This window comes from Orbicella faveolata, unplaced genomic scaffold (genome assembly GCF_042242905.1).
Source record: "Orbicella faveolata isolate gen_17 unplaced genomic scaffold, um_ofav_v1 contig_46, whole genome shotgun sequence".
In the NCBI taxonomy this organism is placed as follows: domain Eukaryota; kingdom Metazoa; phylum Cnidaria; class Anthozoa; order Scleractinia; family Merulinidae; genus Orbicella; species Orbicella faveolata.
This window is the reverse complement of record NW_028301576.1, coordinates 16,436,024-16,456,435: the sequence shown is the minus strand read 5'-3', so window position 1 is coordinate 16,456,435 and position 20,412 is coordinate 16,436,024. Positions and strand designations below refer to the sequence as shown.

At 40.9% G+C, this 20,412-nt stretch overlaps 1 protein-coding gene across 2 annotated transcripts; it reads left to right on the top strand.

Annotated features, from left to right (window-relative positions):
- The first annotated feature begins 663 nt into the window (after window positions 1–663).
- LOC110051101 (ATP-binding cassette sub-family C member 4-like) lies at window positions 664–19,787 on the top strand. Of its 2 annotated transcripts, none has more exons than XM_089278303.1 (9): window positions 664–746; window positions 871–957; window positions 8,554–9,099; window positions 9,871–10,250; window positions 13,177–14,516; window positions 15,332–15,902; window positions 16,226–16,362; window positions 16,683–17,044; window positions 17,623–19,787. In XM_089278303.1, the coding sequence occupies exons 3-9, from the start codon at window positions 8,584–8,586 to the stop codon at window positions 18,190–18,192; spliced, it is 3,876 nt and encodes a 1,291-aa protein (XP_089134429.1). In that variant the 5' UTR covers window positions 664–746; window positions 871–957; window positions 8,554–8,583; the 3' UTR covers window positions 18,193–19,787. The 2 variants fall into 2 exon arrangements, with proteins under 2 accessions (XP_089134429.1, XP_089134428.1); XM_089278302.1 differs by having other exon boundaries at window positions 666–767.
- The last annotated feature ends 625 nt before the right edge of the window (window positions 19,788–20,412 follow it).

Genomic DNA, 20,412 nt, shown 5'->3' with positions numbered 1-20,412 from the left:
TTTAATAGTGAGCGATTTTAGAGCTGTCAAAACATAAAGCTTGCCATGTGATTTTGAACGAATGTAAAGTGTCCACTTACTGTTTCCATTGTCTGATGAAAGAGCTTAAAATACGTGTGGGATAATTTTGTAGTACCGGGGGAACTCCCGTATAATTAGGACGTGGGTGCTCATCGAAAAGTTTAAAAAGAACCCCTAAGAGGTACCAAGATCCTGTTTTGTGGGCGTGGCTTCAATTCTTTTTCACCCCTAAGAGGTACCAATTCTAAAACAAATTATCTCCAATCATTTTTTTTTTTTTCGGCTCAATACCCTGCAAGGTACCGCAAAGGCTCCCGCTGTGAAGCATTTGAGGCTGAACACCCTGAGAGGAACTGCTTTTTAAACCCTTAAAAGGTACGACAACACCCCCGTTCTTTTTATACGGGAGCCCCCCCCCCCCGGCACTTATCCCCTTTCTAGCACTCCACGTTGACTTTGTACCTCCAAGCTAACCGTCTTTAATCACCTAAGTCATGTGGCTGAAGAAAGATGGCCCATATTGAGGCAATAAGGAGACTCGTTGCCACAAATAGGGACGACAATTTGCGAGAAAAAGGCAGTTCTGAGCGAGTTATTCGTGAACTTCACACACGAAGAATCATTTATGTGCAAATGCAACCGCTGATCAACTATTTTCTTTGTTTTGCCGCGTGAGTGAAAGAAAAGCGAACGGCGAGTCCCGCGTGAATTAAGATAGTTTTGCCGTGAGTTGATTCTGTTTTGCTGTGAGTAAATTTAATGGTCTTGTCGCGAATGGACTTTTTGTTCCTGTCAGAAATCTGTCTTGCCGTGAGTTAGTTTCTTTAACCTTTTGTTTTGCCATGATAGTTTTGGGCCACGAGAACAGATCGCGTGACAATCACGATAGACCTTGATGTAGTATATATGCCACTATCTCTAGCTGATTTTTGTCAGGTAAGTGATTTGCATTTCACATCATATTTATGTCCCTGCTGCGTTGAATCGCATACTAATACCAGCTGTAATCCCAGAATGAAGCAACGGCAAGCACAAAAGAAATTTTTAATTGGCTATTGCATTATGTCTAGCGAGAGACTCCAACCGATTACATAACATCCTCGGTAGAATTTATCGGCAAGCACGAGGATCCCGACGGTTTCATCAGTCGATGAAATAATACCAGTATCTCACGCCTATATACACTGATATTCTGTGGAATCTAAAGTAACAAAGAAATTTATATTAACCATGCACACGGGCTCATGCTACACACGTGTAATGAGCTTTTCAATACCTGTGATTTTGAGTCAAATTATTTTTCAAGCTGAAGTCTGCATTGACGTTTATCGTTTTCTTAACGTTTCGTGTTTGAACCGGCAGGGGTAATTCGCAGAACGCCGAATGTCGAATGCACTGTTTGCTTCCGGCTAGTTTCTTTCGGCGATCTGTCCCAATGGGTCCCCGGCTCATCTGCGATGGATCGCCGACATACTCAAATTTACTCGAAATGCAAATCGAATTGCGCAATTTTCAAATATTTTACCTATAAATACGGATCCAATCGTCTAACTGGAGTACGTTGCGTCCGCAGATGATGTTCACATAAAATATTTTCATCGCCGACAACCGCCGACAACCGCCGACAACCGCCGGCTTGCCTGCGAAGTTGAACTCAGCTCAACTTCGCACGGTCAATGCTTGGGATAGATTATGATTCGGCGATAAATGTTCACAAATGCCGTAACGGTGTCCCAGGTATGTCGGCGGTATATGAGAACCAGGCTTTACTTATATTTGCTTGCGGTTAGCCTTTATTTGTTGGACAGGGCCATATGCAATATAATGCTGTCCTTAAACAAACAAAAGCTAACCGCAAGCAAACAGTGCAGTGGCGTTCGGCGTGCTGCGTTCTGCAAAATATTAACCCTGCCGTGTTTTAGCTAAAATGTCAATGGAGTATTGGTTTACTTCAGAGCCTGAAAGATGCCCTGCCATGACAGTAATTATGCGCCAGTACGTATCAGTCCTGAAAGCAGTCATTACCACTCATTGGTATTGCCTGGGGATATTTGCTGATATTGTTCTCGTGTTTTGTTGACCGTCCTTTTCGTTTGATGTTTTTATAAACCCTGCCAAACATTCAGTCCACTGAGGAGTAAAAGAGTGTTTTCAAACTGATTTTATCGAGAGTCCTTCAAAGCCTAACAGCGAAATTGGTTTGTATTATGTAAGAAACTGACATTTCCATACGATTGATTATGCCATTTCGTCTGCCATTTTATGGGTGTAACTCATATTGTTAAGTGAAGAGGGAATAAAAAATCAGACGCTTGTGTGAAAAACAGATTCTATCAAGGTCGGATTATAAATAGTTATTAGTCCTATCATTTTAATACAGCACAAGAGTGGTCCAACGAAGAGAACTGTTAGCCCAGCACTTTCAATACATTATAGCCTGCGGGTATGGTAATTAGTCATGATTCACTGGAGCAACCTCGTTCCCAGGGTCTCTCATCTTACCGCCCCCTGGAGCGAGCGAAGTAAACCAAGAACGATATGATGTTCTGCGACAATGTCCGGCGGTAATATTCTGCAAACGCCAAGGAAAACTTATCCATCATCTGATAGCGGAAATCCATGTCGCTGATGGTTGCATGGTTCAGTGAAGGACGTTACATATTGTAAAAATCTCCTCACGAAGGCGAATGGAGAATTACACACCGCAGCCGAGGCTGTGTATGGAAGATGTTTGGCTCATCTTTACCTCAGAATGAAGTGTAGGTCTTGTTACCGGCGATTAAATAATTCTAGAGAATTAAGGGCCTTTTAAATGATCACTGAAAGCCAAAGTCACTTCGAAAGGAGCGAAAGGGTGAAAAGATTTATTGAAGTTTCACCGCGCCGTCGGCGCCCCGAACTTTGCCGAGCGCGAAGGATATAAATACAGCGAACTCGTCGCGGTATACATTTCGCCGTCGTTGCTGATAAAATGGATTTATCTTCGAACGAAACGAGACTAGAAAAAGAAAAATATAATTTTTATTGTGTCGTTAATAAATTATTGTACGTGACACCAACGGTTCGAGAGAATTGTGCACATTTTCATTTAATTCTCGATCTCTCGACCTTTCTTTGCTTCAAGCGTGTTTCTGAGGGGCATTTTTTGTGCCGTGTTATTAGAAGAAATGGAAATTATAAGTAGAGCGGAGTCGTTTGATTATGTTACAGCATATTTTTAGAGGTCGTAAGTCTGCATGGTTTCCGCTGTTAACTGCACGTCGCTTCTCAGAGTTTGACACCTCTGTAATTTGCCATGCCGTGCTTATACTTTGTTTAGGTTCGTTTCTATTGCAAGATATGTTTTAAGGCTCTAAGTATTGGCTCTCCAGGGACAAAGATTAAAATATTCCGTGAACATATTGCTTACTTGCATTCTATACTGTGACGCCGCAGGTGACGCCGGGCCCGGCTATTTGATTAGAACTGTTTTCAAGCACAGTGCGTTGCACGAAAATCATATTTATCTTCGTCCAGCTTTTCTTCAGAGACTGCCGTAGCTTTACTTTGAGAAAGCTATACGTTTTCCTAGAGACGTTCTTATGTTTTTTTGCATCAATTTGATCGAGTGCATTCAAAGGAGCAACAACAATTACTACGGGATGAAATTGCGCTGCTCGACGTCCACAGTTGAAATATGAATGACTTTCCATAAATCCAGTGGGTAAGACGGCAACACTGAAAATCACGACCACTAAATTGCCTCGAGACAGACTTGCTTAACCTTTAGGTAAACGTTGGAACAGATATTATTCGAATTTCAGCCTGAAAGCTAAGTATTGATAAACGCCACGGGTAATGTGGCGGTCGCAGCGCGCGACAAAGCTCAACGCGACAAACTGCTGATTACAGAGGACCCCTCCCTGATGTTCTCAATTGTCAAAGTGGCACGTGACCAGACCCAACCAGGGTCTCTCTTCGCTCGCTCCAGGGGGCGGTAAGATGAGAGACCCTGGGAACGAGGTTGTCACTAGAGAACTGTTCTTCAAATAATATCATTCATGCATACGTAGATATAGGAGGGGGACATGGGGATTTGCGGTGTTGCGGTGTTGATGTTTTTTGAATGCGGTGATGCGGTGAATAAAATCTCAACTTGCGGTGTTGCGGTGATCTCAAACCCTACGGTGTGCGATGTTTGTGTTTTTCACGCTGCCGTGTTCGGTGAAATGAAATTGTTTGCGGTGCTGGGGTGTTTTGATTTACCTTTCTCAAACCTAAATTTGACCTAAATGTGGCATGTAAACTTCGTTAATCCATGCTAGTTTATGACAAACACATACCATTGAGGTTAATAATTTGCAACAAAATACAGACCATCACTTTCCAGGCAATCTTGAATATGCTTCGGCTGCCAATGCGAAGCTGTTTTCATTTATTCGTAACTTGTCAAGTAACTCGACCTCTGCCACCCGGAACTCAGTGTTCGCTAGACACGTGGAGGAGCGAGGACAGAAACAATCCTGGAAATTCTGGAAACGCCAAGGCCGAATATAATGTATTGTTGACTGCGCAGCTTTTTCCTACGAAAAAAGGAAAAGGCCGCGAAAACTACCGGCCACAAAATATATTCAGATGTCGCGTCGGCAGGGAAGAAAGAAGGCTTTCTAGAGACCCTGTTAGGGGTAAATTCCGACAAGCGACATGGCCTTGAAACGGCGACATGAGAGCTATGAATTGGCGGCGAACGACAGACTACTCCAGCGAAATAGGGAAAGCGACACCAATGGCAAGATAGACCGACGACGAATTTCGGAACTGAGAATGCAATGATTGTTTTAAACGTCTGAGTCGAAGTGAGGACGCCCTTCCAGAGTTTTAAATGTGTTTTCCTCTCTCAAGCGCGATGTCGACGGGTCGTGAAACCCAGGTTTTCTTGTATATGCTAAAACGTCCACGTCGAATAAATCGAGTCCGTCATTGCTGAGTATTTTTTCTCAGTCTCAGCTGAGTGAGCAGTGCCCTAAAACACCTAAAAACACGCTTAAGGAAAAAGGAAAGAGATCTTTGACCGTCCGCTTCATATTTTTATTAGTGGGTCACCAGTAAAAGATTATAAAGCTGTATTATCAACAAATGGCATTATGGAAGGAAAAGAGAGACAGGGGAAAGCTGCCAAGGTCTTCTCGTCTTCAGCAGAAGATAAGGATTACGCTAAATTCAAAGGAAGATTATAGATAGGAGAGATTATTTGATTGAGGCCGTTGAGATTTTGAGTTAAAGAACGGTTGTTAAACATAAACATGGTAAAAATAGTCATAGGTTCGATTGTACTTTAGGTCCAAATACTGAGTGGAAAATGACTGAAAATAGCAATTCCAAGCGGCTGAATTTCAAAATTTCCCGGGGGGAGCATGCTCCCACATCCCCTAGGAGGTTAGCAACCTCAGCGCTAGAAAGCATGCCCAAGCCCTTAGAAAGCATGCCCCTAATATGCCCCCCAACATGCCCCCAGCCCCTTAGAAAATGTTTAAAAATTGAAGTAGCTAAGAAGTCTTTTCCTTCATTCTGAGTCGAAATGTGATGCTTTAAAAGTAACCATTAAGTAATCATTAAACCCACTGACCGGAGAAATGCTGGCTCTGCATAAGAATTCCTACTGCTGAAAAGTGTTCGAAGCAAATGCAAAGCATACAAGGAGTTAATTATATCCAGAGATACCAGGAGCCATAGTCGGGGACGGAGTCCCCGATTATGGCTTCTGGAGATACTTAATTATATGTGTTATACGTGTAGCTTCGTTTTAATCGAACAAGGTCAAATTTCCCGACACAACTCCTCTGAGACGAAATTCCGACAGGCGACATAGGAATCTTGCGAAATGCCGACATGGCTGGTGGCGAATTTCAGACAGGGGACATGGGTACCCCCCTCCCCCCCCCCCCCCCCCCCAAACAGGCTCTCTTTCTAAGCTAAGGAAGCTTTGTAACTTACACACGTTTACAACATTTTTTCCTTTTGCTATTCGGCTTCATCTATAGGTCATTCTATATCCGCTCCAAGGTCCTGCGACTTTCTTGACCTTCTATTTTTTCAAACGATTATCGATATCGAACGCAAACGCAGCTAGCTCCGGAAAGCAATACCTTCAGTCCAGATAGGGCTTCAGTCAGTGGGTTTATACACCAAGAAAAGTTAGCGAAGTAGGAGAAGAGAGGGATCTGGGGTAGAGGCTATCTCTCGAGGCTCCTCTCTTTTTTCTTCGTCCGCTTCCTACTTTCGCGCAAGGTTTCTTCACAAGAGCAAGAAAACGGATTTACAGGCATCAGCAGTATCGACATATGCGCAATGAAAAACGTTGTGATGTGCTTATTTTGTGGAAAATTGTTGAGGTATAAAGGTATTATTTTAAGTGTAAACTCGAATCATGGCGCTAAAAATACGTGTTGCGGTGACGGTGTTTCGTTGACTTTTCTTGCGGTGATGCGGTGTTCGTCAATGTTTTTTGCGGTGTTGCGGTGTTCAGAACCCCCCCCCCCGCCCCCCCCCCCATGTCCTCCTCATATTGCCGCTTTTCACATGACGTCACTAAAATTCAAACTACAAAACTATTGATCTTCCTGACATTTTATTTCCATGATGTATAAGAGCAGCTGAAAACTAATATTCATAAAAATGTTTGCTCCGAATGGGTTCTTGGTTTTGTGATAGATTGCGCTTGAATTTCTAAGCATTTGCGTGACGCGGCATTTAAATGACGGCCGAGAGAGCTGTAATGTTGGTTAAAAATGTGACTTAATTCGGGTAATTTGGCTATCCGAATAGTTTTTGTATTAGAAAAAGTATTATTTTAATGTTTTTGAGTTCCTCGAGAGATAAATTCACGCTTTTATACCAAAACTCAGTTGCAGATGTTTCTGTTGGTTTCCGGCCGCCATGTTGGTGCCCATCTGGATGGGCACCAGCATGGCGTCTCCATACAAATCTCTATAAATTTGGGTAAAAAGTTTCTCCGCATATCTTGCGTAAGAAAACTTGCTGTGACCTGAATCTTGGCGAGAATCTTTGCATATTTACTTTCTTTCTTTTCTCAGATTCTGGACTTTATCTATTGAACGGTTTTGATTTTGATTTTGGTCTATTTTGAATGGCGTGACACCCCCTAAATGGGATACTAGTCCATCGCAGGGGCCCGGCATGAAATTCGTCGGTATATCCCCCTGATTTATACACCTGGGTGAAGAGAGGCACTGTGAGCATTAAGTGTCCTGTCCTCCTATATATATATATATATATATATATATATATATATATATATATATATATATATATATATATATATATATATATATATATATATATATGTCCTATCCTCCTATGTATATATATGATAACTGAACAAGAGAAATGAAAACCAGAAAGAAAGAGTTATCTTTTTGAGTTATTTCCGTGTACAAATATGGTCCCGATCCCAACACCTTACGTGCTGTATAAATAACTGTATAATAATAAGGAAGTATACGGAAAAACAGCCAAGCACACCCTCGTTAGTTCGGCGTATACAGTTGCCTGGTGTTCGTGCGTGTAAAAATTGTAGCCTTGTAGGATGACCAATGATGACTCAATGTTGATGTTACTCTGTTCACCAAAGCCACCCGTCCCTCGTAGCCGGCGGGGCCTTGGTAACGAGCAAAAGGCGGCTCTAAACACATATGATTTGATTGGCTACACTCTTTGAAAAGGCAGTCTCCTTCCCGCAAATATACACAGGTTGATTTTTACCTAAAACTGGTCGATTAGGGCATCTTTAAAAGAGCTCAGTCAGGCGTTTGAGTTATTATGGCCACGTACAAAGTCACCTTTAAATTGAAGCAAACCTGAAAATAGTAGGTTACCAAGATAGCAAAACACCGTTTAAAGAAGTAATATTAAGTTAAGAGGGAAAGGTGGTTTTAGAGACAAGAATCTGTGGCTGTCCGATTGAATGTTTCAGTTAGAAATTTCTGGAGATTCATCCCAATGAAATGACCCAAAGGATCTTCATCGTTTTGAATGGATTGGTAATGACTAAAAGGAAGAAAATCGAACCAAAACATTGTCTCTATTCCAAGAACATATCCGAAGGAGAACAAATCGAGCCAGACGCAACTAAAAACCTACAGTACAAAAACATACACACACCGATAAAACTGATAACTGAAATCCTTCTTTCTGTTTACGCTTACACTGTCATAAGCCAGGCCAATTTTCACGACGCAAGTAAAAACTACAGTGCAAAAAAAAACCCGATAAAACTAATAACCTGCTTCTCTCTCTTTAAGCACAGGTTTCATAAGCCAAAGTAAAAACATACAGCGGTAAAACTAGTAAAATCCTTCTTTCTCGTTGAGGGGATTTGATTTCCATGAACCAAGTAAAACAACGTAAGAACTATTTGTCCCTCTCGTGGATTTCAACCAATAATTGATCTACACGTAGAAAGTCAAAGACGAGTAAAACAGAATTTTGCGTTTGTAACTTTGCTTGTCTTTCTTTCTCTCCTACTTCTGTCAGGTTTCCGAAGAAGGCCATTGAAATTGAGGAATGGAAGATACTCTCGTGCGTAATCCAAGAGACCAGGCAAGTTTTCTCTCGCTGTTGACTGCCTCCTGGATAAACGATGTTCTTAAACTCGGAAGCAAACAACCATTAGAAGAGAAACATTTGTTGGCGGTCGGAACTTCATATCAAGCAGAAAGGTTGGTGGCTGACTTGGAGAGGGAATGGCTGGCAGAGGAAAGAGCGTCTGAACAGAACCGAACAAAGCCTCGTCTGTGGAGGGCCATGATGAGAATTATTCCCTACAGAGACTATATCATTGTAGCGTTCTTCAGGATATTTTATTTAATAGCATTCAATATTTTTCCTTTGATCGTGTGGTTCTTCTTGAAAAGCATTTCTACTTCTACAGAAATCAGTTACAGGTCAACGCTGCCAATCATCATTGGTATTGCTCTTGCTACCTTTATAAGAACTGTATGCTCAAATCATGGAATATTCAAGATGGATATAACATCGACCAAACTGAAAGTAGGGATGACTGGACTAGTTTACAAAAAGGCAAGTAATTTTCATCAGAAATCTGGTTCTAATAAGGCGTAACGCGAAAGGAAAAGCTATCATTTGTTCACGATATGCACATGACATGTTAATTTCTAAACTTCTGATATTAACCTTTTTTAAAAATCCTCAAGCATCAAGCGTGATGTTTACTTAATAAGAAAGTATTCGTTTTAACTTATTTCGAAAACAGTGCTGTATGTTGTTGATTGGCGTGAGGGACTGGTTCTGAGCATGTGGACAGAAATGCAAATTGTCGCCTAGCTATGTAAGGGAATTTAAGCAAACCACGACGACGAAGGGAACGGGACCATCACCAAACGAAAGGTTTAATGAGCAAAACAATAGCCGTGCACGTGCGTTATAAATCTTTGTACATTTCTTTGCGGTCCTCTGTAAAACAAGAACGTGATATGACCAGGTTCTGCGTAGTCTGGGGAACGCGAACGACGAAGGCTATGATCAGCTTAGAGTGGTATTTACTTGGTTTTGCATTACCACGGTAAGCAATTGGCTTCAAAATACTGGCACCACTTTGTCATCCAATCAGAAGTAAAACTGAAACTAATCGCAACTCGCTCGCAAACGTTTTCTCGCGCTTTGCGTCGGCTACATGTATTTGCTTTGGTTTTTGATTGGTTCACTGGCTTGTCTGTGCCATTTGTGATTGGTCAGAGTAATAACTTTGGTTTTCGTCTGACGAAACTCAATCGAAAACTGCAGCATGCTCTGATTATATAATAAAACATAGTGTATTTTCCTTTTTTCCAGATTCTTACCTTAAATCGAAGCACTTTAGAAGACACCATTTCAGAAAATACGATCAATCTTGTTTCTAACGATGCTCAAGCCATTGAGAAAATGGGTTATGCCATTTTTTTACTTTCGTTTGTTCCACTGGACATTGTTGCTTCCATGGTTCTTGTTTGGTACTTAGTTGCATGGCAAGCCTTAATAGGAGCGTCTTTCTTCCTTCTTGTTGTTGCCTATGGATCATTTGCAGCTCATAAGGCTGGTAAGGTACGCCACCAATCAGCTGCAGTGACCGACAAACGATTGGAGATAATGAAAGAGATCATTACAGGAATCCGCGTGGTTAAGATGTACGCCTGGGAATGGAACTTCAGAGACCTTGTTGCCCAAATAAGAAGGTTGGTATCTAATATATTGGTGTCTTTCCAATCATTTAGGCTACACGCCCGCCAATAGTCGTTTACCATCTTTGAACGAATAGTCAACGTGGCTCATCCGAGTTTTCTATCGCTTATTAAAAACAACAGCAACTGGCATTGTTGTTACACAGAAAATATCCGAAATCAAGTGAACGATTTTAGCATTTTTGAGCCTTTAAGTCGAGCATAGTGGACTATCAGCAATTAGTGTCACCCAACTAGTGGACTAATGCAAATCCTGCATTCTAATTGGCTACGCTACTCGAGGACTATTAGTTCGCCTCATGGGCTATTGACTCGTAGGCCGCAAGGGTTACGGATCTAATTGTTAATTAGTAGATTTCTACTTGAACACTAAAGCAAATGCTGCAATCTGATTGGCTGAGCCATCGCACACTATCAGCCATTACAGTTCACGACTAAATTTTCTCCGATTCTTATTGGTTTAAATGGTGTACGGAGAGACACTATCAGCCGATAGTGCCCGTCCGAGGAAAATACCCAGATGGATAGTACTCGTCCGTGAGAGATTTTCTGTAAACAGGCGAGCTTATAAAAAAATAAACAAATGAAATTGTATTAAGTGGGTCTTGTTTATTTCCCTTTTTAAATTTTACATTTGGCATTCACGGTTTAATCTAAAAAAGTTGAAAATAATTCGATATGATTTTTGAACTGGAGAGCGGAAGAAAATTTAGTAGTGAACAATAAAGACAATAGATTGTTTATGTCTCGGAACTATCGCTCTGATAGTCGCCACTTGGAAGTTTGACTAGCATATTTACCCTCGAAGCTTCGCTTCTCGGGCAAATATTTGTTTTAAGACCATCAAATTTCCGCGAGGCAACCAGCAGCCGATAGTTCCTCGACAGAAACACTCTATTGTTTAATTAGTGTTCAGTGGCTTGGTGTGGTCGATAAAATTTCATCGTTTTCTCGTTTCTCCGAAGTTTTGAAAGAACATTTAAAAACAAAAGGATAATTAAATTCCTGAAAAGACTGAAAAAGGACATTCACGGCTTCTGCAATTAAAAAAACTCGAATTTTTTTGAAAGAAACTGATAAGCGCGCGCACACAACTGAAAATATCAAATTGACAACTCAGTCCGCGCGAATTCTCTAAAGCGAGAAGTTTAATATTAAGACCAGAAATATTTGGAATCATTATTCGAAGCAAATTTCAGTTAGAATTCTACTAAAACAGTTCGATTACGAGCTCGAGATTTCTATGAGGTGATAGTTGATTCGGCCTTCTGCCTCATCAACTATCACCTCATAGAAATCTCGAGCCCATAATCTAATTGTTAATTAGTAGGCACCCAGCTGTGTTCTACTGGAAAGCCGCGAGTCGTATTGGTTCTCTCATCGTTTCCCATTTAATAAAGAGATTCCATGGAGTCGTACCGGTCACAGATGAGGTCAAAATGCGATAAGAACACAAGTAAGTGACACACTGGCCGTTAGGCCGGTATGTTACTGATGTTCTTGCATATTTTGACGTCTTCTGTGATCTGTTACTGAAGAGACCCACGGCAACATGGAATGTCTCTGTTTTATATATTAGGGACCTTAAGATACGAGGACGGGAAGGCCAGGACGGGAGCGGCAGTGGACGCGGGAATCTTTCGCGGGTCCCGTCGTGTCGCCAAAAACAAAATGCTTAAGACGTGTATTTTCGCAAAGTTCGGCGACGTCGATAATTCACACATCCTTTAGACTATGAAAAAGATGGTAGAAATCTTATCCTATTAAGCTTAAACGATAGTGAATAGCGATGCTAAATTTATTTTTCTTTATAAGCGAAGCAAACATCTGTCAATATTTTGATAGAGAAACCTCAATTTCCCTAGGAAAAAATAAAACGAACAATCTGATTGACCTGCTTTAGATGGCTTTTTACCACCGAAACGTTTGAGAATTCTGTCACCGAAGAATCCTGACTTTTGCTGAACATTTCAATTTCCATCTGTAATTGTAACAAGCATTATGAAAATAAATCAAACGTTGCATCAAGTTCCGGGTAGTATAGAAAAACAACAACTAAACATCAGTTTGAAAATGTGTTTTTTATTTGCTCGATAGATGCTCCATGGCGTTCATTCTTACAACAATTTATCGACTGTACTTACACTGATGTATTCTCAGTGCATACAGTTTGTATTGAGCTTGCACACACGTGACAGCGACTGAACAGTGACTGAAACACAAACAAACAGACGAGGAATATTTTTATTCACATTTTCGTATGTCAGCGTAGTATTCTACACTACAATCACGAAAAATGCGAACCTTATAAACATTCCTATCAATATAACTGAAAATAAAGTCGATTGAAACATTTATCCGAGTAAAACAAGTGCAAAATACTCACGTTTTCGATACGACGGCTAGTCGGGCAAAATGACGTCCTCGACGAGACGAGGACGGCAGAGAGATTAGTCGAGAGTTCTCGTGCGCATGCCCGGTTGAGTAAATTTACTTAGCTCGTCCCGTCCTGGTATCTTAAGGTGTCTATTAAGATGACAAAACCAATTGTTGATGACGTCATCTATGCGTCTGTCCCACAGTAGATCATAAGTAAGGACCAATCAAAATGCGAGAATTATTCGACATATTGTATAATTAACAATTATAATATACAATTAATTAATACATTATAATTACAATATACAATTAATACAGTGTATAGCATTTCAAGACAAGGACTGAAGCCACACCACAATTTAGCGTTCGGGAAAGTGCAAAACACGGGCTGGCTCAAAGAACTACTTTGTCAGTATCGTTACTTAAAACTAGAGAGACCGGACTGAGACTGAAATATCTTCCCTGTTTCTAACGTTTTGAGACCAGTTAAAGTTCTGATATCGTATTATTAACCCAACACGTTTCAATTTCATTTTGACAGAAAGGAAATCTCACTGATTCGTATTCGAGGGTTCATAGTCTCCAGTATCTACGCCCTGTTCTTCTCAAGCTCAGCCATGGCAGGATTCATTTCAGTCACGACTCTACTTTTTATGGATACTTCGCTGACATCGTTTAAAGTCTTTACTTTGCTTACTCTTTTAAATAACTTAAAGATGGTAGTCACGATCTTTATAGCAGATTCATTACGCTACATTGCCGATGCAAGAACTGCATGCGATAGGATGCAAAACTTAATAGAAAAGAAATCCATGTTAACACGCAACATGGACTACCAAGACAAGCCGTCTTCTCCAGAAGTTTCCTTCAGAGGCAAAGGGTATGAACCAGAATTTGCTACAATTGAGAGCTTTAGAAATGGAAAACCTCATCCGAAACTAGGCCAGACATCTCAAGACATCAAACCACGGATATTTCTTGAGGACGTTTCGTGTTTTTGGAACCAAACAACAGAACTTCCAGCGTTACAAAGTGTTTCATTGAGTGCTGCAGATGGGCAACTTCTGGGCATAACAGGGCCAGTTGGAAGCGGCAAAACATCTTTGCTGATGACCATCCTAGGAGAACTCCCAATCTCCTCTGGCAAAATTTCTTGTATTGGAAAAATAGCCCTCGTCTCCCAAACACCATGGGTCTATTCTGGTACTGTGCGAGACAACATCGTTTTTGGCAACCAATTCGATGTGCAAAGGTACAATAAGGTTATCGAAATTTGTGACTTGGAGAAAGATATAGCAAGCTTCACGAAACGTGATCTAACTGAGATTGGACAACGTGGAGTGATCCTAAGTGGTGGTCAGCGTGCACGAGTTAGTCTGGCACGCGCAATCTACTCAGATGCGGACATCTACTTATTGGATGATCCACTCAGTGCAGTGGATGCCAAAGTTGGTAAACATTTGTTTGATAAATGCATCAAAGAGTTCTTAGACGGGCGAATGCGTATTCTGGTCACTCATCACTTACAGTTTCTGAAAGAAACAGACAGCATTGTTGTCCTGCGGAATGGCTCCGTTATCTGTGAAGGAACGTACAGTCGAATAGAAAAGGACAAACAAGTCGCTTCTTGCTTTGTTTCTCAAGAAAAAAAAGATTTCAATGGCCAGCAAAACAATGACGAGAGGTTTTCGGTATTCAATGAAGATACCTTGAAATCGATGAATTGCGCTGGAGAACACCATGACAGGGTAGATCTGGAAGATGAAGCGGAGGACAGAATGGTTGGAACCGTTAAGTGGTGGTTGTACTGGAAATACTTAAGAGCTGCACTCCCAACGATTTTGATAATCAGTCTTATGGTTTTCTTCGCAATTGTTCAGGGTAAGCAGTAATTTTTAGTGGATGTAATTCCCTCTGCACGTCAAGGTTATAAAAGTCTAGTACCACAGTGTGGGTGGCCTCTTCTACCGAGAGAAGTTGGAACGAAAATAGACAATCTCAAAATGCACTGGAAAATTTGAACACACCACTTTAAGCGGGAATACTCGGGAATACCTTTCAAAGATTTCTCCAAAATGTAAGGTTTTCTACGTCTATTAATTCCAGTATTTATCGAGTAAATGGTTGATAGTTTTGCGGTAAGTTGGAATAGCGACTTCAATAATGTTAATAAATAGAGGGAAGCTGTCAAATTCAATTGTTCGAAAAAGAGAAATTCTAAGTCACCAAACAACTGTACAAGAGTAAAGTCATACAGAGATCTACGCTCACACATGCACGACTCTATCATCTCAGAGCTGAGCGATACGCCCATAGTTCGGTGGTTGAACCATCCAAAGTGTACATGGACTGTCATCGATTGGACTTTCCTCTTTTGAACGAAGAAGCTTTCTCTCTGTTGGCGTAACTGGAATTTAACGTTTTGTCCTATTTAATCCTTTTATAAATAACGTGCATCTCATTCAGAGGTTGTTTTAAGTTTAAAACTAATCGTGGAAACACTTAGCCGTCGCCCCATCCTTCCAAAGTCCCTAACGGAAGATACGTCGTTTAGATGTTCTTTTAGTCCTGTTAATAGCATTTTTTCCGCACCTCTTTGTTTCCGAGTCTTGGCCCTACGCTCCAAATGAATTTTGTCATTTTTTTGTGTCCAAAATCAAAACTTGATAATACACATACTTTTCTTTTTATTTCAGTGTTCTTGATAGCGCCCTTCTGGTGGCTCTCTCGGATGACTGAGATGCCATTTGGACAACAGAAGAGTTACACAACGCTTTTGGTGTACGGATCCATTGTTACGGGCTCCTTGCTTCTTACGCTAATATCCTCGTTCTGTTTCTACCTCGCTGCTCTAAAAGCTTCAGAAAACCTCCATGACCAGATGACAAAAGCAGTTATGAAAGCACCAGTGCTATTCTTTGACACTAATCCGGCAGGTCGCATCTTAAACCGTTTCTCTAAAGATGTTGGGTGCATGGACGATATCCTTCCAGGAGAATTCCTTTTTGCCATTCAGTTGTGTCTATACTTTTTCAGTGCTACCATACTTTCAGCAGTAGCAAATGTGTGGCTTTTTATCACTTGTACACCTTTGACGCTTTTGTTTATGTACCTGGCTAAGTATTACTTGAGATCCGCTCGTGAGATCAGGCGACTTGAGGCGATAACCTGCAGTCCAGTGTATTCCCATATTGCTGATAGCTTGGCAGGATTGGAGATCATTCGATCATCCGAGATGGAAGACGATTTCCTACAGAAATTTTACAAGTAAGTATGTACTCAAACTGTTACATGCATGTTTACCTGAAAGGACGTGCTGGGCTTCGCAAACTTTTAAGAGGTCTGTAAAGAGCAGGAGATTTATCCCTAGGGTTTGTTAACATGGATGATGAAAGTTTCGGATAGTGAGCAACCTTTACATTTGACAAAAGAGTGAGGATCAGCACTGATGAAAACTACAACCATGATTCCCTTTGTCGTAATGATGGGTCTATACTGCGGTTACTCATAGACAGATTCTTGACCGACTATATTGTAGCGTCATCAAGCTTTATCAAGCTAATCTGCCTTTTTTTTTTTTTCCTTTGCAGATATCAAGACAGAAACACGTCAGCCCTGGTATTATTGAGGGCCTCTATACTTTGGCTCGCGTTTAGAGGGGACCTTCTGACTAACTTTCTTGTGACATCCGTGTCAGCTGGAGCTTTGTTAGCAACACAAAGTCCTGGTAAGTTCCTAAATCACTGGGCACTTTCCATTCCACCACAAATTCCAGACTGAATTCGAAGACTTCTCCACGACGACAATAGGGTTTTGTATTTGAACAATACCTTGGATACATCTAATCCTACAGGGACATTGTAAATCTGGCCCCTGGTCATTTTATGCTGTAACTGCCATAAATATAAGATAATGTGTCAAGGTAGAAGACAGCATCGTCCTTCAGAATTTTTCTCTTTCAGATCTTCCAAATTGGACATCAGGCATTCTAATTGCATATGGTAATGTATAATAAAGCAAAAAAGAAAGTCTTCCTTTTGTTTTTAGCTTTGGCAGGTATGGCTCTCACTTTTGCAGCCGAGACTTTAGAAGCCTCCCAATATGGCGTCCGTGTGGCTTCGGAAACAGAAAATTACATGACTTCAGTAGAGAGGGTGTTCACATACACCGAAATTGAGCCAGAGCCTGGGTACGGCACTGAAGCTCTTCCACCTGAAGAGTGGCCGACAACGGGCAGCTTGACATTACGTGACTTGTCATTGACCTATTTGAAAGGCGCGCCGGCAATTTTGAACAACATAAGTGTCTGTATCGCTGATAAGGAGAAAGTTGGCGTCGCAGGTCGCACGGGAGCTGGGAAATCATCTTTAGTGACAGCTTTGTTCCGAATGCCAGAACCTGAAGGAGAGGTACTTAGACAAGAAAAATCTTTCTTCGAGTAAAAGCTATTTAGTTAGCTCTCTCATTATTAGAAGAGGACCAGAATTTAGTCGTCAGTACTGCGTAATAACCTATTATTTATTACAGGATGCTAATTGCTAACTTACTTTCTTTAGCTTTGTTAAGCCCCAATGTATTTGATATCAGGTGACATTTAGGACAACACAATGTATCAGTAGCGAATTGTAAATAGTTCTCACTATGTCGAACAAAAAAGGGTTTCAGATGGTATATGGACCAAATGTTTCTAGCTGTCTACTGTTGGAATGACCGTTTTAATTAACACATCAATAACATTACAGCAACTTGGATAAAAAGAAAAAACAATACATCGATTTCCTACAGGCAGCCCAGCCGGACACGTAAACCCCAAAATTCTCCAATTCGCTGGCTTTCGAAAACAAAAAATGCGCTGCTTGTGACCGTTACCGTAGAAATGGTCGTTATGGCAAAATTCCACTCGGAATTACCTTCAGACTACCTTGCCATATGATAAGTCTATCAACCTTAGCTCATCCTGACTCGCATTTCTTCATTCATCGCGCAGGTCATTATAGATGGTGTGAACATCAAGGATCTCAATCTTCAGGCGTCTCGCAGGTCCATGGCCGTAATAACCCAGGATCCTGTGCTCTTTAGCGGCAGTCTCAGGAAGAACCTAGACCCTTTTTCTTTATATCAAGATCATGATTTGTGGCGTGCTTTGGAAGATGTGCAGCTGAAGACCCTGGTGCAACAATTACCTGACCAGCTGGAGTACAAGTTGAGAGAGTCCGGGAACAACTTCAGTGTCGGAGAGCGCCAACTGGTCTGTTTAGCGCGTGCGCTGTTACAGAGAAGCAAGATCATCATTCTGGACGAAGCCACTGCTAATGTGGATTTCAAGACAGACAGACTGATTCAAGAAGTTATACGCAGCAGATTTAAAGATTCCACTGTAGTAACCATCGCTCATCGCTTGAACACCATCATGGACTATGATAAAGTGTTGGTTATGGAGCAGGGAAGAGTGGTTGAGTTTGACAAACCTGAAGTTTTGCTCGAGAATAAGAATGGATTCTTGGCTCGTCTTGTTCAGGCTTCTAACTCGGCTTCCCCTCAAACCAATTTTCTTTAAACCTACTAGCACTGCATGGAGTCCCCCATATAAGCCTAAAACCTGAGGCAATCCCCCTTAAGTTATGTTTAGACTTGTACCCAGTTCTTCGTTCCCCTAACTCAGTAGGGCAGGAAAAAACCCCAGGTCCGATTGCTTGGGGTAAGTAAATGTTTTCTCTTCGACAAGTGAAAATGGACGTTTGGTGGTCAAGTGACATTAGCCTCAGCAATCTTGTTAGTGATAATTTCCAGTCAAAAACAACTTCAGGACTTAAGACTGCAAGATGAGCAAAACAATGAGTTGATAGCAATGGATTAATTTAAAATCCAAGCATACTTGATTATAGACGGTATCTATAGAAACACATGAACATTACACGCCTATTGAGCAAGTAATAGTTTAGTCGGGGCAACTGAAATGTCCTGGCTCACTGGGCAACTGGATTTCAAAATATTATTTCCTGCCCTGCAAAGGGCCTAACTGAGATAACATTTATTGCAAATAGAAAAGACAATTGTTTCAAAGATTCTGTTGTCAGGCGTTACAAAGTTTTACGCTTTTAGTTGGCTTTCCAGAGACTCGAAAACACCAAACAACTCCAAAAACAGAGTCAGAGACGGAAAATTAGTAGATTCAGCTCAATCATACAGATTTCAGTATGGGAAGACCACCACAGATCAAATCCAGGAAGGCCACTTTTATACACACAGTAACTGCAAGGTTAAATCGTTTTGTGGGAAAAAAAAGCCGAACACCTCACTGAACGCAACCATTACAACTGCTGAATAACATATCTCCTGACCAGTAGCAAGATCTGTACAACTGCTGAAAAACGTCAAAGACTTGCTACTTTAAGGCTAGACTGCAGAGCCAGAATAACTGGAAATACTGAATCTAAACTTGTGGTTCATAACATCATGCAACAGAGCAACGCTCGTTTATATTTGCTGACTAAAAAATACGTTTCCAATTAGAGAAGGAGAACGAACAGTTTAATGTAACTGCCTACGATAAAACTATCAGTAACTTCCTTCAGGAAGATATCCGTCTAAAAGGACAATTTCGACCGATTAATGAAGAAACCTCTACAGTACTGTGCAAAAGTAATGCAAACGATAATCGATTAATGTCACGATATTCGCGATGTTTCGGCGATATTTGAATGATATTTTGCTTGAAACGATATATCACGCGAAATATCGCAAAGCCATTGTTGTAACAGTTGCGATATTTTCCTGAGCACTGGCAGTGTTCAGCTTGTTTAATATCGATGAAGCTTGGCAATATATTGATCTTGTTCAGCGAAATATCACCACAGCTAAACGATATACTGTTTTCGGTCAGTGAGATATCGCTACAGCTAAATGATATATCGCTACAGCTAAATGATATATCGCTTCTGGTCATCGAGATATTGTTGCGTAGCGATATATCGCTAAGCGAAATTGCGCTGCACACAAAATTTTACTCAACGCACAGTAAACTAAGTAATGGTATTGGTGATTTGTGTAATTTTCTGCTGTCATCGCTGTAGTCTGAGCTATATTATAGTAGACGTTTTCTTCGCTGTTATATGCTGTTATAAGTACGTGAAAAACATGCCTCACATCGTACCCCCTTAGTTTCTATTGTGGTGTCGATATCGTTCGACGCCCCCTCGCTCGAGTCACCGTTATGGTGTCTTAATATAACATCTCCCTCGACGATCAGTTCTCCGGTTGACCATCTTTTCATTTAAGATTGTATGAAACATAATTTCAGGTTAAAGCCTTTACTTATTTTGCAAAGCATCTTTAAAATGCCTTCCTATAAGGAAGACAAACTTCGGTCTGGAAAATGAGAAAGGGAAAGTACTTTGTAAATCATCCTAGTTTCGTTCTTATAGCTTTAACTCTCCATAAGAACAAATGACGTTTGTAGAGTAAATCGTTAGTCTTCTCCTCCCGTTTCTGAATATCGATTTTCAATTCTTTCAAGTCTTTTCACCAATACAAGGCCCGCAGCCCTGGACCTGCAAAGTTTTCTGCTCACTCGTACATTTCTCGTTTGCACTATCAATGTTAGATAGAACAACAATTTTTCAAGTCCGTAGACTACTAGGAACTTCTGTTGTCATTCTCAATTTCAATAACTCTGGTTTCCGGTTTTCGATTTTCAACTTATTGTTTCCATTGTCTGATGAAAGAGCTTAAAATACGTGTGGGATAATTTTGTAGTACCGGGGGGAACTCCCGTATA

Coding starts and splice junctions, on each gene's coding strand:
- LOC110051101 (XM_089278303.1), top strand. CDS start 8,584: ATGGAAGATACTCTCGTGCGTAATCCAAGAGACCAGGCAAGTTTTCTC. Junction 14,517..15,331: donor TTTCTTCGCAATTGTTCAGG/GTAAGCAGTAAT, acceptor TTTTTATTTCAG/TGTTCTTGATAGCGCCCTTC. Junction 17,045..17,622: donor TGCCAGAACCTGAAGGAGAG/GTACTTAGACAA, acceptor TTCATCGCGCAG/GTCATTATAGATGGTGTGAA.